Source organism: Danio rerio, chromosome 4, assembly GCF_049306965.1.
Source record: "Danio rerio strain Tuebingen ecotype United States chromosome 4, GRCz12tu, whole genome shotgun sequence".
Lineage (NCBI taxonomy): Eukaryota > Metazoa > Chordata > Actinopteri > Cypriniformes > Danionidae > Danio > Danio rerio.
In genome coordinates, this window is record NC_133179.1 from 14,162,512 (window position 1) to 14,181,191 (window position 18,680).

Sequence of the window (18,680 nt, forward strand, 5' to 3'; positions counted from 1 at the left end):
AATGACCCTCAGTGGGTGTGTCTCCAACGAAATTATTCCCAAAAATATATACCTCGCATTACACTGAACTCACAAACCGCAAAACACATTTAACTCTTAGAAAGTTATTTTTTAAATGTTGACATATTTCTGCGAGTTGTCCGAATGTCGCGCTATTAACATAAAACCGCTGTGGTCCGGACTCATTATAGTTCCCGTGCCGTAGTTTCCACACGGACTTGTTTGACAGGAACGCCCTGTGTCTTGCTTGAGATGGCGGCCAGATCGGAGAACGCGAGGGCCGAATAAATAGTCAACCTGCGCGTCAGTAACCTCCCGAGAAGCGCAAGCAGTGTCATTTACCCCATATCTACACCCTCTAGAAGCAGAAGAGCACCATGGAAGGCGGGAAACCCACCCTGCCGCTGGTTTACCAGGCCGTGCAGGCGCTGTATCACGACCCGGACCCTGCCGGCAAGGAGCGCGCCTCGGTCTGGCTAGGAGAGCTGCAGAGATCGGTGCGTTTATGAGCGGGCCTACTGCGCCATAACACTATCACTCATTTAGAAACGTTTAAAAATATCAATGTATTAAAGGAAAAGTCAGATAAGGCCGCTGTGACGCTATTTAAACCATCAACAGCAGCTGGGTTGAGAAGTGGAAGTGGTCACATGTGTTTGGACTGTTGTGGAGGTTTATTTGTATCCATTGCTAAATCCTTCCAGCTTGTATAAGATTTGATGGCTTTATTATTGCGTTATTTGCTGGATTTAAGCAGCAATTTGAGCGGAAATACTCCGTGTAAACATGACTATAATACAGACTTCCCTGTTAGCAAGCTGGTGTGTTTTGAAACATGGCAGCTAGTTTGTAACGTTAGCTAAGCATTAGCTAGTTGACCATGTTTCAGAAACCAGCTTGACTACCTTGTTAACTGCTTTGACTAACTAGTAGTTGGGATTTTTTTAGTGCAATATGGTTTTATCTCCAAGGCCAGATGGAAACAAGCTATCATGTTTCAAAAAAGGCTGAGTTAACCACCGGGGTAGATTGAATTAAAACTGTCTGAACTTTATATCCAAGAATATTTTTGGACATAGTTTAAGACAAAGTTTAAATATTTATGTTGGGAGTTACAATATACATATAAATAATACATTAACCACATCTCCTCAGTTGTTATTTTAAAATATTTTATGAGGAAAGACAAAAAAAAAAGACATTTGCACATTATAGATGTATTTTACGAAGCAGTCAAGTATTTAGAGAATTAGGGTCATGATGAGAGTTTTCCCAATATATATCCATTACTCTGTGCTCTTAATGTTTCCCTGTGTTGAGAATTAATTAATTTTCCTGAAATTTCCTTGATTTGACACTGAATGACTCCATTGTAAAATAAATAGTGCAGTTTTATTGAATCTGATTTTACGCTGCCTCTTTGCATCGTTTAACACTATAAGTTTGCTATTTTGCTCTTTGCTTTACTGGTTAGTCACAAAGTTTTGCTGCAGGAAACTGCTAGCTTAATAAGGAAAGTGAGAAGTTTACAAACCAGTGGGTGAGATTTAGCAAGGCTTGCTGCTTTTTTTTTTTTACTTTGCAGAAGTACAGTATATATTGTGAATCGTATTAATTGCTCTGTTATTTTGGCACTTAAGTTCAATGACACTGCTCTTCACACATGCTGATCTACCAAGAAGAGTTGTAAGATAAGAACAAATGCTTGCATCTAAAAATAGTCATATCAGTGTCTTATCAGATTTTAAAAAAATTAGTTCTCTGGCACTATTTACATTAGGGGTGCACGATATTGAAAAAACGGGATTTTTCAAATATTTTATTTATCTACAATATGTATTGCGATCTACTATACCTAAATGACTTCACCAAATGGTTAAATAGCACTATTTGCAAAAGATTTATAGTCTCAATTTATTTTAAGGTTCAATTCTCGCTACTGGCAACCCATTACCTATGACTTTGGTTTCAATAATCTCCTAATTTGCTCCTAAATAGATATTAAGGTAATTTAGCTATTGCGTTAGGGATGTAGAATGAGATTATGCCGATCATGCAATTTATAAGTCCTAATAAGCAGCCAATATTTTAATAACATGCTTGCTAATAATTAATAATGACAAATTGGTCCCCAAAGTGTTAATTTTAAGTGATTGGGATGATTCTGCAGGGCAGTCAATCATGCGTAAAATGTAATAAACAAACTGCAAGCATATGCAATAAAGCAAAGATAAACGTTGAATAAACAGTGCGTGCTTTATGGTTTTGGATGCAAGTATAAAGATTACATTACATATTTTTGCGATGTGACTATTGCGGATGTATACATTGTGATATCAATGCTGAAACGATATATTGTGCAGCCCTAATTTACGTGGCTATTAAAATAGGTAGTTCCTTGTTTCACTAAAATATTTGTACTTTTTATTGTACTAAATATATACGCTCAGACATAATCGACTTATGATCCACCTATTTTGATAGTTTGATTTATATATTCGAGCATAGAAAACTGAATGCTCAAGTTAAACTGTTGAACACCTTGTACCACAAACTTAAACATAGTGACTATTTAAAGACAAGCCAATTATTGCTGAAGTAGATAAAAAGTCAAACCAGTTCTAGAAGTTTGAGTGTATTTAAAAGAAAAGTCATTCTATTTTTCAGGACTGTTTAATATTTGCATTATCTTCAAATTGAGATACTCGTCAAGTCATACTTTCTGTTTTAGAAAATATATATTGGCTGAATGGTTTCAAAGTATTACTTCACATTCTCTAGCTCATCTCATTTCTCATATATATGATGAGCATTCTATCCCTTTAGACTTCAATGATATGTTACACACAACATGTTCCTTCTATCTATTTGCATGTATAATATTTATCCTGGTGTGACGCATCTCATGGTGTAGTGTTTATTTTTACCTTTGATTATGCAAATTAGCTCTGGGCCAAGTTGATATTCAGTGTCTGATAGAGTGATAGCTAGTGAAATAATGCCCATTTCTTTTGATTAAATTAAATAAGCCCTTTAGGGTAAATAAACAAACACTTTAAATGTCATTGAGCCATTTTGAAATATTTAAAAAATTCTGCTTTACAAAGTGGTGACAAATGTTTCCTTTTTTTTTAAAAAATCTATCCAGATGTACGCGTGGGAAATCTCCGATCAGCTCCTGCAGCTGAAACAGGACATCGAGTCTTGTTACTTCGCAGCCCAGACGATGAAGATGAAGATCCAGACGTCGTTCTACGAGCTTCCCCCAGATTCTCACACTGCACTGAGAGATTCACTCTTATCTCACATCCAGAACCTCAAAGACCTTTCTCCCATCATCGTCACACAGGTACGTCCTACCTACTTTTGAAAATCTGTGCCAGTCATGATCGGAAATTATCGGACATGCAGTGTGGGGGGTTGACGGGGACAGTCCATCTCCACCACACACTGCACTGCTACATATTGAGAACTGTTAAGAATGTGGCGCTGGTATTCTAATGTGGTTCTCTCTCTCTCTCTCTCACCCAGCTCGCATTGGCAATCGCAGATCTGGCTCTTCAGATGGCCTCGTGGAAAGGCTGCGTTCACACCCTCATAGAAAAGTAAGAATCCTCCTTATTTTCTCCCTGGTTATGACCTACAATGGTGTTATGGTGTCACACTATTAATGTGATTTGGAATTAAGGTTAACTGGACTACCATAAATAATTAATGCACATGATTTCTGAGTTATGGACAGATCTAATCATACCAATGGCATTTACTACATACTGAACAATGGTATGGAATTTGGCATATTTTTCTTATTAGTAAGTGGGGATACTGATTATGGGAAATATCATAATCACTTTAAGATGGGGTGTGTGTGTGTTCTGCTCGTCTATGAGGCTGAGCGCACACACACACACAACAGCACAAGCTCTCTTTTTTTTTTCAAAACATAAATGAATCGAAAACCCAACAATAAATGAAGCATGACTCATGCTGCAACAGTCACGTTACATTATTTCACAGATTTCAATGTGAAAATGAGCAACATGCGTACTGCTGGAAAGGAGGTGGGATATGACACAATAATAATCTATTTTGATTATTTTTGTGAAAATCGATTAATTGCACAGCGCTTTTAGTAAGTCAAAAGTATTGCCATATGGACTACACTCTGTAAATATTAATTTTGAAAAAGGTGATTTTATATATGAAGACTGCTATTTCTGTGTATAGATGTTTTCCTTTTAACACTTTGCACAACCAATAAAAAAAATAAAACATTTATTCTTTCAGATACAGTAACGATGTATCCTCCATGACTTTCCTGATTGAGATACTCACAGTGCTGCCGGAGGAGGTACATAGTCGCTCTCTGAGGATTGGAGCCAACAGACGGACAGAGATTATTGAGGATCTGGCCTATTACTCTACCACAGTGGTCACTCTTCTGGTGCGGGTTCTCCTTTACACAAAACTGTTAACACTGTTGGATTTTACACAATAATTAGTTCTTACACGTAAAAGCCATGACATTTAATACAAAAGATGTGAATCTTTCTCATACCGTCATCATCATCATACTCCAGTTTTGCTATCAGTAATTTGCAAGGACTATTAATATGTAACTTTTTTTTTTAATTGGTAAATGTATTTTTTATAGCAGTATTTTGTGTGAAAATATGTATGTAGTCTTTTTGTTTTCGTTTATGTACTTTGGGACAAGCGTTTTAATTATATTTGCGGTATATTAATCTGCATTTTAGTGTTCTGCCAAGTCAAGTTATAACTTACACCTTGAAAACTATCACTGGACAGTTTTTAAATTTGGACATCTTTGTTAACCGAGGCATAGTTTTTATGATGGTTCATATCTCTGTGTGTGTCCTCATCAGTTGTTGCTGTTATTTTGCTTGCACTTCTCCTCTGTTCTATTCTCTCATTCTCTTCATGCAAATCATATCTGCGGTTATATGGTGTATGAACATTCATTTAAATGAGTTGACTGTGATCTGACTGTGGGTATTTCACTTATCTCTGTGATCAGGTGACGTGTGCGGAGAAGTCTGGCCACGACGAGAAGATGCTCATCAAGGTGTTCCGATGTTTGGGGAGCTGGTTTAATTTAGGAGTGCTGGACAACAATTTCATGGCAAACAATCAACTGCTGATGATTCTCTTCCAAGTGCTGGTAAGATGGAGTCAGATAGTCACTTTATTTTCCCACTTTTTCTTACTTTTATTTTAAAAATGTTTTTTCCCCACTCGTCATTGAAGCAGAGGGATGAGACGTCTACAAACCTGCATGAGGCAGCATCAGACTGCGTATGCTCAGCATTGTATGCAATCGAGAATGTGGCCATTCACCTGCCGCTGGCCATGCAGCTCTTCCAGGGAGTCCTTACTTTAGAAACAGCCTACCACATGGCCGTGGCCCGAGAAGACCTCGACAAGTATGTATGGCTCTGCTTGTGAATAATATAAAGGGTTCATCGAATTTCTGTAATATTCTGGAAAAGGTATATTCCAGACGTTGGAAGTCAGGGAATTTTTAGGTATTTTATTTATAATTTATTTTAGTCATGGAATATCGGGAGTTTTTGTTTGTTGTTTTATTTTTGAGTAAATGTTAGTTTCCATTCATCAAAATATCTATCAAAATGCTATTTTCAGCTCCATTTTATCATCTACTAGCAATCACTTAGGGTCAGGGGTGTCCAAACTTTGTCCTGGATGGCCAGTGTCCTGCAAAGTTTAGTTCCAAATCCAAATCCATCACCTGGGCTAGCTAATCAAGCTCTTACTAAGCTTTCTAGAAACATCCTTGCAGGTATGTTGAGGCAAGTTGGAGCAAAAATCTGTAGGACGCTGGCCCTCCAGGACCGAGTTTGGACACCCCTGACTTAAACAAAGGCATTGACCAGGCTGTACATGTTAATTAGGGTAAAGGTTAGGATAATATGCATTTTAAGATCTTTGTGTGCTAAAATGTAGAAGACTAAATGTAAAGTTTGTAAAAATACTGTTAAACTATCAAATAAGAGAGAGGCAAACAGTAAGTACCTTAGATGTTTCTCATATTCTGAGGTAAATTATCCATTTTTCACGTGTTGGCTACTAAAGTCCTGCAAAATGATATAAAAGCTAAAACCAGTTCAAAATATGTTTTTATTTGTTTATTAGATTTTCATGGAAATTCGGTTTTTACTCGGTAATATTCAGGGTATTTTATATTTGGTTTTTATAGTGGAAATCCTAATTTTCTTTTTATTTATTTCCCTATTCTGTCTTGCTTTTTTCGTAACAGGGTGCTAAATTATTGCCGAATCTTTACTGAATTGTGCGAGACGTTTTTGGAGATGACGGTAAGGACACCAGGACAGGGCATGGGAGATCTGCGCACACTAGAGTTGCTGCTTATTTGTGCAGGACATCCCCAGTATGAGGTGAGTGTGAAGGATCAAACGCATTTAAACATGTTCAGAGGTTTGCAATGTAAAGGGAGTAATGCATGTCTGTCCTTCATCAGGTGGTTGAGATCTCGTTTAACTTCTGGTACCGTCTGGGAGAGCATCTTTATAAAATCAACGATCCGGCACTCCATAATGTTTTTAGGCCATACATTCAGAGATTACTGCACAGTCTTGCCCGCCACTGCCAACTCGACCCAGATCACGTGAGGATTCTTTCATCTTTTTCTTGACAACTAAATTGAGTGCTTATTGCTTTTGTGGGAGACACATGTATGAGGAATGATATTTATAGGTTTTTAAAATTTTTTTTGGCCGTACAGGAAGGAGTTCCAGAGGACACCGATGATTTTGGAGAGTTTAGGATGAGAGTATCTGATCTTGTTAAAGATGTGATTTTCTTAGTTGGCTCTATGGAGTGCTTTGCACAGGTAGGATTTATAGAGAATTTCTGGAATTGAAACATGAAGTGAAAGTGAATTGAGGTAAAATCCTTGAAATGTGATTTAATAATTTAGGATCATTTATTGAGAAATTAAAGGTATTATTCAGCTGTTTTTCTTTTTTTTTTAATCGTTGTTATTTTCTGGTCAGCTGTATTCAACTTTGAGGGAGGGAAACCCCCCATGGGAAGTAACTGAGGCTGTTCTGTTCATCATGGCTTCCATCGCTAAGAATGTTGATCCGTGAGTATCATGCAAAATTCTGACTCAACAGTTTTTGATTTTAATATTTGTAACATTAATGTATGCGAGTGGAATCTACAATCCTCAAACAATAACATTTTAGTCATGCAATTGCAGGTTATACATTTTAGAATCATATTGTTCTATTTTTTTTAAAGTAATCTTCTAATGAGGAATTTTTTTATGTTATACTTAATTTTTCTTTGTATTTTTATTTATTAAATGTGCTGATATGGCATTGAAAACGATAAAATATACTTTATTATTTTTGAGTTTTGAATATTCAGATTTAAAACTTGTCTAGACTCTGAATTAAACAGTTCTTCATTAAATCTTATATATTTTTAGTTTTTTATCAGTCAATATGTTCTGTAAACTCTGAGCCATAGAAGTTAGAATGGATTGGAAGATAGATAGTATTTTCTATATAAAGTAAACCTTTATGATTGGCTTAATTTTTTCTATATTTTATTAAAAATAACGTCTCAACAGTTTGCTTTTTGTTTCTATTTTAAATGAATCACGACCTTGAAAACCATTTTTGTCAATCAGAGCACACTGCTCATGTTAAATGCTTTAGCATGCAGCCCTTCACGAAAACATATTAGAAAAAATGCTTCTTGACCTTGTTTTTTGTAGGACTTTTGCAAAAAAAAAAAAAAAAAAACATGAACTTAATGGAGGTTTCAGTAAATAAGATTTTTTCTTTGAAGGTATTTTGTGAAATGTAGAACAGGTTTTCAATCTGTTTGTCATGCTAAAATGTGTCCCTCTGCTGGTTTCTAGTGAGAATAATCCCACCTTAATGGAGGTGCTGGAGCAAATAGTGTTGCTTCCTGAGACGGTTCACCTTGCCGTTCGCTACACCAGTATTGAGCTGGTCGGAGAGATGAGCGAAGTGATCGACCGCAACCCTTCCATGTTAGGTGACTGTCACAAGCTCTTTTATCACCTGGATTTATTTTGCTTGGTTTCTCTTTCTCTCTATACTTGGTGACATTACAATAAAAGAAAATAACAATAAAAGTTTTATATCGGTCTATATTGATAATTATTGCATACATTTCAAAACTCTGTTTCTTTCAAGTTTTGAGGCAGATAATATTTCAAATAATCTTTTTTTTAAAGGTATTCAAGACATAAATAATAGGTTACGGTTAAGATAATAAAATAATAGGTTAAGATTTAGTTTCTTAACATTGAGGATACAATGCTTTTTCTGTTCAGTAAAGCAAAAACATCTTTAACAATTATGTTTAATGTTCCAGCTTAAATTTTTTGAGCATTAAAAACAATGTAAGCCATAAAAATCATACATTTAGATGATTATAGTTATAGGTAAAATCACACGAATAGCACCTCATTATTACCATGCTAAAATATGTTTTTCATAATCTAGTCTGAATATATTAAGTAGAAATCCGAATGCACAAACAATTAACAATTAAAAAAAAAGTTAATATGTATATTTCCAAATCCTGCTACATTACCATGCAGCAGTTTTGTAATGTTTTACAATGTTATTTAAAAAAATCAGCACTGTTTCATCAGGCCTTAAACTATATCACACAGACATTTCTGTTGTATTAATTAAATGCAAGCTGCTCTCTGTTGCTGGTCGCATGATCGATTCAAGACCTATCCGCATGTAAACAAAAACAAATACTTGTGGAATACCCTATTTTTATTTATTTATTTTATTTATTTGTATTATCAAAGAAAAAGGATTTTCATACAAAGTTGTAAATTTGATCTGGATTTGTCATGAAATAGCCAGAGAAGCTGATAGCTATCTCTCTATCTTCCTCTCTCTGCATGTAAACAAACCTAAATCTCCAGTTTGTTGACGTATAAACATTAAATTGAGCATTTATCAAACATCATTTTGAGATGATAATCTCAAAATCATTTTGAGAGATAATCGTATTGTGATGATTAGCCTCATCTACAGTAGTCAACATCCAAAGTGAGTCAAAAATGTTTTTCAAAATTGTCCTAGGTCAAGAATGGGTGTTGTTTAATAGTTTAAGAACAACTTTCATCAAATGTGATGATTTACTTCAAATGTTGATTACTATATATACTCATAATGTCTGTTTTGGGTTTGCAGATACTGTTTTGAACTTCCTGATGAAGGGTTTACGGGAAAAGCCGTTGGCCTCTGCGGCAGCTAAAGCCATCCATAACATCTGCTCGGTGTGTCGAGACCACATGGCGCAGCACTTCCAGGGCCTGCTGGACATCGCCCGCTCTCTCGACTCATTTGCCCTGTCAACAGACGCCGCCGTTGGCTTGCTCAAAGGTATCAGGAAAGGGTCTTTAAAAAGTTACTTTTCCCCTTCACTATTCTGCGGTTTGCAGAAGGTACACACTTCTCCTCTAGCGCTTGACCCTTTTCTGTTGTTCTTAGTCATGCCCTTGTTGTATGGCTGGTTTGGTTTAAGAGGTGTGATTGGTTTACTTAGGTACAGCGCTGGTTTTGGCCCGTCTCCCGCTGGAGAAGATTGCGGAGTGTCTGAACGATCTGTGCGCAGTTCAAGTCATGGCACTTAAGAAGGTTAGATATATGCTGTCTGTGGACTGTATGACTCTCTGGGTGTTTAATGCTGGAAAATAATGTGTTGTTTTGGTGTGCAGCTGCTGGCTCAGGACTCCAGTAGTGGGAAGTCGTCAGACCCTACTGTATGGCTGGACAGACTGGCTGTTATCTTCAGGTTAGGATCCCAGTGTTACTACCAGTCCACTTTACACTGCGAATACATTGTCTTAATATGTTTCATTGGATGGTGAATATTTCTAATCCTGTGAAAAAACTGTATTTTTTGTCCCCCTGCTTGACATATTTAAGAATTTTAAAGTCATTTCGAAAAGGTGATCAGTACTTTTATGATGTATATTTTTTTTACAATTACCATAACATCATGGTTCGTTTTGGATTTTAATTATTTATTTATTAACTTTCATTTATTTAAATTTCTTTTGACACAAAAATAGCCATAGAAGCTAACATATTTAAAGCAGACTAACGTTCTTTGTTTTTTTAGAAAATGTTAGTTTTAGCTAATTATGGCTCAGTTTTGCAAATTACTGCTTCATAATTAATAATAACGTTTGTTTTTTTAAAAAGAATAAAGATTTAAAGGTTAAGAACATCATAATTCAAAGTATAGAAAGTAAATGAATTATAAGTAAAACATAATAAAGGATAGCATTAATGTATACATATGCAGACATTTTTTCTGCATATGTGTTTTAACTGTTCTGCCAGACAAAACATTACAGTCCAAGATGATATTTTGTAAGTGTTTTAAATGGATTTTTAGAATATTGTAATCTAATTATGTACATAATGTGTCTTTTTAAACTGATATATATGTATATATCAGTTTAAAATAACACACATAGATATATAGTTTTATATATATATATATATATATATATATATATATATATATATATATATATATATATATATATATATGTATATATATATATATATATATATATGTATATATATATATATATATATATAGTTTGTACTTTCAGTTTTCTGCAGGTGTGTTTAAGCTCACATGGCAGGACAATTCTAATATTTAGTAATCCAATCAAATCGTGGATGGATAGGACATTTTAATCCTATTTCCCAGTAAACACACAAAAATGAAGCTTTCTGTTCATGCATTTTTGTTTCTTTTATGAAATGTCATTTTATTTTTTTCTCTAATGGTTGACTTTTCCCCCCTCTCCATTAGACACACAAATCCTATAGTAGAAAATGGGCAGACACATCCCTGCCAGAAAGTCATCCAAGAGGTATGTTTACCAATGCAGTGACTGACCCAGCTTATCTTATTTTTTGCTTTATTTATTTTAAATAATCTGTGTTTTGCTGTAGATCTGGCCTGTGTTGTCAGAGACGCTAAACGCTCACCAGAGTGATAACCGGATAGTGGAGCGCTGCTGTCGCTGCCTGAGATTTGCAGTGCGTTGTGTTGGCAAAGGCTCTGCTTCTTTACTGCAACCACTGGTTACTCAGGTGTGTCTTGAACAGACTTTTTTAAGTCTGTTTTTCTGTATTATATAAGTGATTTATGTTTTAAAAATGTATTTGTATTTTGTTTCAGATGGTGAGTGTGTACCAGCTGTACCCTCACTCCTGTTTCCTGTACCTGGGCAGCATTCTGGTGGATGAGTATGGCATGGAGGAAGGATGCAGACAAGGCCTGTTGGATATGCTACAGGTAACATATCACATATAGCAACAGAATTCAGCCTAACAACCTGTAGTCATGTAGCCAGACTGTAGCTAGATTTTTTTCTTGGTCCGATCAACATTAAATCCAATATTTGTGCACTAAATTACTAAATTGGTGCAAAACCAACATGGAGGAAATCTATTTTATGGACAATATGCACAAAACTGGATTATCGCAAATAAAGGAGCGTTTCCATCCAACCAGTCAAAGCGAACAAAATCATTACTAAATATCGGAACAGCATTTGCTGCGCTAGGAGAAGCTGCATGAATCTTTTCTTTTATTAAATGACTTGTGCATCAGAAGGCAATCCTAACACGCAGTGAACGTGTGGTGGCATTTGAGGGCGTGAGACGCAGAGCACAGATGCTCTTGATTCTGGAGGCTATTAATAATATAATAACACTAATACTGCAATGGTTAAGGTGTTTTAAAATGACCAAAACAAAATTTCAGATGTTTTACAGTGTGCTCAGCCTGCTGGTTTGTCCTTTTGCACATATTTTTATCATCACATGATCTCTTGTAACAAAATCACCTTACTTGTTTTTTTTTTAATGCACATACTGGAATTTATTCGTAAAAGTTTTTCTATCTTAGTTTATGTGCATCTTTTCTTATCGAATAAAGAGTTTATCGTACTCTGTTATGTGCATATGTTTTTAGCACATTTTCAAAATTTATGCGCATCTTGGCGTTTGCATCAGTTGTTGTTTTTTTATTCACATATCCAAAATGTGCATAAAAAGAGGTGGATTGTAGCCAGTGATGTAACAAAGTTGATTACATATTAGCCACCCCATTTAATATTTTTTTTAATTAAAATTTTTTTGTTAGTCTTTAGGCTTGTTTTTTTTTACAGACACCCATTAATATGCCATTCAGTGTAATATAAGTTTATGTAACAAAGTCTTCTCTGTAATATTCAGAACAGTAATATCATTCACTATTTAAAGATCACAGTGCAGCCCCAAAATATTTATTATTTATGTCATTTTAATTTTTTATTCTTTGCTCTGTTCATCAAACCATTAGGTTTTACCCATTTTTTAGCACTTTTTCAGTTATTTGAAATACAATTAAATTCTGTATTATTATTTAGTCATTCATATGTTTTAATAACGGAAAGTCAGATTTCTAATATAATATAATAATACTCAGTTTTGCTGGATGATGATAGAATATTATTTGAGTTTTTTCTTTTTCAGAAACTGAAACACTTGGATTTATTATTCAGTATATGTATATATCATATGTAAAAATATGATCATATATAGTATATTTAAAAATCATGTTTGACTTGCTTTTTTATTAAACTCATTAAAAATGGTATAAACTATTTTCAATATTACATCAAACCAATTTAGAGCATGTTTTAAAACTGCGTATAAAATGTTTTCATGTTAGGCTTATAATTGATGGTTATTGATGTGCAGCTTTGTCTCTTGTTTCTTCAGGCACTCTGTATGCCAACGTTCCAGCTGTTAGAGCAGCCTAATGGACTGCGCAATCACCCAGACACAGTGGACGATCTTTTTAGGCTCGCCACAAGGTACCACATTTCTGCTATGGTTTGTCTTTTAGGAGTAATGTGTGAAAAACATGGTAAAACTAGTAGCCTTCCACACCAACATTAATACACATCCCTTATTTTCTCATTTCAGGTTTGTCCAGCGTAGTCCAGTCACATTGCTGAGCAGCAGTATTATCGTCCACATCATCCAGTGTGCCATCGCTGCCACCACCCTGGATCACCGAGATGCCAACTGCAGCGTCATGAAGTTCATCCGAGACCTCATTCACACCGGCGTCACCAACGACGTAAGTGACCTAAAAACCTGTTCATGCCTGTTCATTCGCTGCACCACATAACCGATGCTCTCCTCTTTCAGCATGAGGACGACTTTGAGGTGCGGAAGCGTCTGATTGGCCAGGCGATGGAGCAGCACGGCCAGCAGCTGGTCAATCAGCTGATCAATACCTGCTGTTTCTGTCTGCCACCGTACACTCTGCCTGATGTAGCCGAGGTGCTCTGGGAGATTATGGTCTTTGATCGACCGGTATGTCCTGATGTTTTGAACATCACTTCTGAGGTGGAGGTTTTGTTCAAAATCGATTTTTTTTATTTGTCAGAAATAAGGGTTGCAAGAATGTTTTGTTCATTTATTACAACAGCTGCACCTGAGGCAAAAAGTCAAGTTCATTATATATGTATTAATAGATGTTGTAAGCGTATAGCTTAAAACAGTGGTGTCCAAACTTTGTTCTGGAGGGCCAGTGTCCTGCTGAGTTTAGCTTCAACTTACTTCAACAAAGTTTCTAGTTAATCTAGTATGGCTGCGTCCAAAATCGCATACTTCCATACTATTCGGTATGGTAATAACAATATGGGAGCCGAGTAGTATGTCAGAGTTTGAAAATCAGTATGCAAGAAGTACCCGGATGACTTGCTATTTCCGGTGAGATTCTGAAATTTGCATGATGCACGATGTACTGTCCCATGATCCCCAGCGAGAGAATTCATGAATGGGAGTGAAGCGGCGCAACTCATCGGGTAGGTCATGTGATCATGACAAAATGATGGATGTAGTACGTCCAATTCCATTGATACTGTATGGATTGTACTTTTCTAATGACCGAGTAATATATTTACATAGTAGGTGGTTTTGGACGCAGCCTTTATCTAGTAAGAGCTTGATTAGCTGGTTCAGATGTGTGATTAGGGTTGTAGTTAAACTCTCCAGCACACTGGCCCTCCAGGACTGAGTTTGACATCCCTGGCTTAAAACCTCTTGAAACTGCTCAGTTTTTGGCTAAAATATCTTGTACACTTGTTGTAAACTTATTTCTTAAAACTTAAAAGTTCTTAAAGCTATGTCGCTGCTCGATTTTGGCTAAAATATCTTGGACATTTAAACCTTTTTGCCGTGGGTGAACTATACTTGGAGCATTTTTAGCAGTAGGATACATTTTTGTTCATTTTTAATACATTTTTCTTTGATTTTAAATATTTGTGAAACCCACAGGAAGACATAAAGAGTGAAGAATGACATTAAAATATGGACGAAAAAAATGACAAAATATGTATATACAAGGTTTCTGTTTATGACTTTCATCTGGTAGTTTTTATATAAAGTGACTTATTACATTCAAGATTTTTGATTTTTGTTTTAATCAATTAATTTAGTTTTGATAAATATTTTAAATAAAATGAATAAGATGAAAAAATATATTTTTTCTTTATTTTATGTACTGTATATTTAGTTATGTGAAGGATTTAGTTTTTTATGAGGTTTTTCATTGAGTTTTATAATGGTTTATATGATTATACATATTTCATCAGTTTTTTTAATTAAAATATTTTTTCATAGCAATATTAAAATTATCCTGAATTTTTCTTGTCTTTTTTTAAAATCTAATTTAATGATATTTTATTTGTATTTACCATTTTTTATTGATCCTTTTTGTCACTATTCCTATTTAAACCACTTCATACATTTGTAGATTTTTTTTAATATGTATTATTTTGTCATAAATGAGTCTGTGATATTATAAAATGCTCATACACGTTCTTTCCTGTGCTTGTAGACGTTTTGTCGCTGGCTGGAAACCACACTTAAGGGTCTTCCTAAAGAAACAGCAGGGGGCGCTGTCACCGTCACACACAAACAGCTCACTGACTTCCACAAGCAGGTCACGAGGTGAGTCCGTCTGTTCCTGCCGTCACAATGACTCTTCAAAGCACACCAGACGCATTAGGATGCATTCATCGCAATTACATTACACTCCCAAACAAAATGGCCATGATTAAAAGAGCTGTTGTCCACAATTAAAAGTAATACGGGACTCATCAGTGTAGATTACAGGCAGCATTTGTATCTTGGCCTATTGCAAGTTAGTGCACGTTCAGATTACTCTGTGGTTTACTCTACACAACAAGCCTAAACAAGCACCAATAACCAGTCGTCCAGGAGGGTGAAGTATGTCGTTCCTCTGCAAGTCTTGACCTGAGATGCCAAATACAAACTCTTATAGTGAGTGCAGGATGAGTCATAGACTTGCGTGGAAAGTCCAACCCACGCCAAAATGACTGATTTATTGCTCGCGCATGCTTATGGCGTGCTCGCGAGTTGATTTTAAAATAGCAGGCCATCTTGTTGTTTAGTTCTGTTGAAATGTGATGATAATTTTCTGCCTTTCTGTAAATCTGTCACCATAGTGCAGAGGAATGTAAACAGGTTTGTTGGGCCATAAGAGAGTTTACCAGGCTGTACCGATAGCTGTCTTCTACCTGCTGATGCTGCAAGACCAGGTGAGAGAGAGAGAGGAAAATGAAACAATTTGTCAGTGTATTGTGCATAACATTGAATGTGTCTTTTCTATGTTTATTCAAATTAGGGCTGCACAATATACTGTTTCGGCATTGACATCGCAATATGTGCATCACCAATCGCGAGATACTCGATGAGTCTGAATAATGTTCACCAGGAGCTTCAGAATTGATTTAATTACTGCATTTATATAGAAATGTATACGATTTATCCCCCCCCAAAAAGTTTTTCTTTATTTTTCAATATTTTTCTAGTCCAAATATTCACATTTTAGAGCAAAAACAAGATTATTTGACTTAATTTAGCTTGTTTTAAGGAAAAACTCTTAATTTTGCCTAATTTCCAAAGTTGAAAACAAAACTATTTGACTTGATCTAAGAATTTTTAGATATTTGGACTAGAAATGAGACTAAGCAAAATAAGAAAAGCATGTTTTGCATTGGGATTATTGCATTTCTGTACCTGAATACTGTTCAGACTCGCCAGAAAAACTGTCAAACAGTGCTTTTTAAACTAGATCTTGTTAAACTTATCGCAGAAAAATAAAATATTGCAATATCAGATTTTTCTAATATCCTGCAGCTCTAGTTCAAATGATTTTTAATGTATAAAGTGAATACAAACACAGTGCGCAGCATAAATGAGTATCCCTTCCATTTGAAAATGCTAGACTTTTATACATTTTTATCAGTAAATGTGGACGAAACAATAGTGATGGAGGAAATTAAGATTTCGTTTCAAAAAAGTTGAACCAGTTGCTTTGCAAAATGTATTTCGAAGCATTTAAAACACCTAGAGAGACCCGGTGGTCAAAATAATAAATAAAAACGTGTTATTACAAACTTGTCTGCATAATACACATTTTAAAGGCGTATATATAGATTTTTTTTTTTGCATGGTGGGCTCTGCTGAACAGGCCAACAAGAGAAGAGACTAGTAACTATTATTCCTTTTCAATTTACAAATGCATTCATTCATTTTCCACAGCGGAATGAACTGCTAATTTTTCCGGCATACGTTAAACGCAACCGATACCCTTCCAACTGCAACCCAGCACTGGGAAATCATTTTACAAATGTCTTCAAACTTTTAAAAGCAAAAAAAAAAGGTTCAGTAATTTACCACTGGCCTTTATGGCATTACACAGATCACCCCCAGCTGGAGAATCATTAAATGTTAGAATATTACCATTAATATTATAGAACAAAACCATTAAATATTAACTTGCAAATTTGATGCATGCTCCAAAACCACAGATTCGAAATGGAAGATTCTGAAAGGTTTCAAAGCTTCTTGAAGCAGTGTTTTGAAAGCAGCTATCACTATAAAAGTAGTTTAATTAAAAGCATTGATTTGGTAATGTATGTGTGCCCACCTAACATCTTTGGCATAAATAAAGTGTTGCAAAAATGATAACAACCTATGACAACTCGAACGAATCCAATATTTTCACCCTCCCCCCCATTCATTGACTTGTTTTCTCCTAAAACATTCATTGGGATGTTTCTATTTTCACCAGAGTATCTGTGGGGTCTTAATGTCCTAAATTTCAAAATTTACATTTTAGGCCTTAAAGTCTTAAATTCACTGAAATATTGCTTTGTAGATCTTTAATCATTTTAAACGGGTATTAATGTAAATGTCCATGTAAAGCTACCCAATCAGGCCAACACCCATCCAATCTTGATAATTCAATCTCAGTAAAAGTTGATATATTTACTCTTTTTATATTCCCATTTATAAACATAAAGTTTAATTATCTTCCTTACAATAAAATTATTATTTTTTTATGTTTTAACCTGGCTATTAGAAAAAATCCTTAGCGTTTATCCTTGTGAAAGTCTAAAATTTCATTCATAATGGTCTTAAAAAGGTCTTTAAATGTCTTAAATTTGACTTGAAATCTGTAGAAACCCTCTGCACACAATTCTTACATTTTGTTAGACTAGTAATCTCCATTAATCCAGATCTGCATATTATATAGGATTCCAAAGAAAGTGGAATTAGGGAAGTTTATTGTCATTATTCTGGGCGCTTTATTTATATGTAAATATAAAGTTGTTGAACTGTATTTGATTGATTCAGCATCATACAATCGTGTCTTGTTTTCTCCGCAGGTCAGATTTTTTGTTTTGCTAACATTTGGAGGAAGTGGCAAAGGGAGCCATGATGACCACTGTTGAGAAACTAAAGGGAACTCTTGCATGAAGGATTTGTGGGACTTGGCACCATGGGAAAGCCGACCAATTTGGATTGGAGCTTCGGAGCGGCAGGGTTTCAGGAAAAGCAAATTGCCTTGTGGGTGTCAAAAAGAGCGCAGCCCCCATTCCTCCCTTTTCCACCCCTACGAGCACACTGATGTCAGCTGCAGACAGAGAACAGAGGGACATTGCCGTCTTGAGGGAGGGTGGGCATCGAATGGACATTAAAAACACACACACACACGCACTCACACACACTCATTTCAAAATATGAACCGATTTCTTGGGATCCAACAATCGACAAATAAGGATGTGCCTGGTTGCAAATCATAATGCATCATTAAAAAAAGAGAGACTTGTACGTTTTTAAAAACAAAATGGAGATTTATTTTCATGGACGTTTGTTTAGAGATGAAGACATGGCTTTGCTGCCAGTGCCATAAAAATGATTACCAAACTAAAGATTGTCACAGCAGCAGCCTCCGCCTGTGGGACGTTTACGAAGGGAGAATCTCGGGTGAATCCGCGTCACCCTTGATCTTTTTAAAGTTGGCTGGGATTTTATCCGTACAGGTTTTGCTGTAAATTATGGAGTGGACTGACTGGCAGATGCTTTTTTTTTTCTTTTTTTTTTTCTTTGTTCTTTCAACATTTTCGGCACATCGCAAAGATTGCGTTTTAGGAGCAGCGTGTGCAACCAATTGTGCGAACAAAAATAAAACCAACGTTGTGAGGAACAAACTAA

At 35.5% G+C, this 18,680-nt stretch overlaps 1 protein-coding gene across 1 annotated transcript; it reads left to right on the forward strand.

Annotated features, from left to right (window-relative positions):
* Nucleotides 1-214: 214 nt before the first annotated feature.
* Nucleotides 215-18,680, forward strand: tnpo3 (transportin 3). Its single transcript, NM_201087.1, is given in 23 exon segments — nt 215-497; nt 3,149-3,349; nt 3,532-3,605; nt 4,288-4,444; nt 5,039-5,182; nt 5,269-5,444; nt 6,299-6,437; nt 6,521-6,667; nt 6,785-6,892; nt 7,056-7,147; nt 7,934-8,073; nt 9,258-9,449; nt 9,613-9,704; nt 9,785-9,861; nt 10,900-10,960; nt 11,043-11,183; nt 11,272-11,388; nt 12,861-12,955; nt 13,068-13,224; nt 13,296-13,463; nt 14,992-15,104; nt 15,623-15,715; nt 17,852-18,680. Coding segments are annotated over 22 exon segments (2,772 nt in total). The 5' UTR covers nt 215-377; the 3' UTR covers nt 15,684-15,715; nt 17,852-18,680.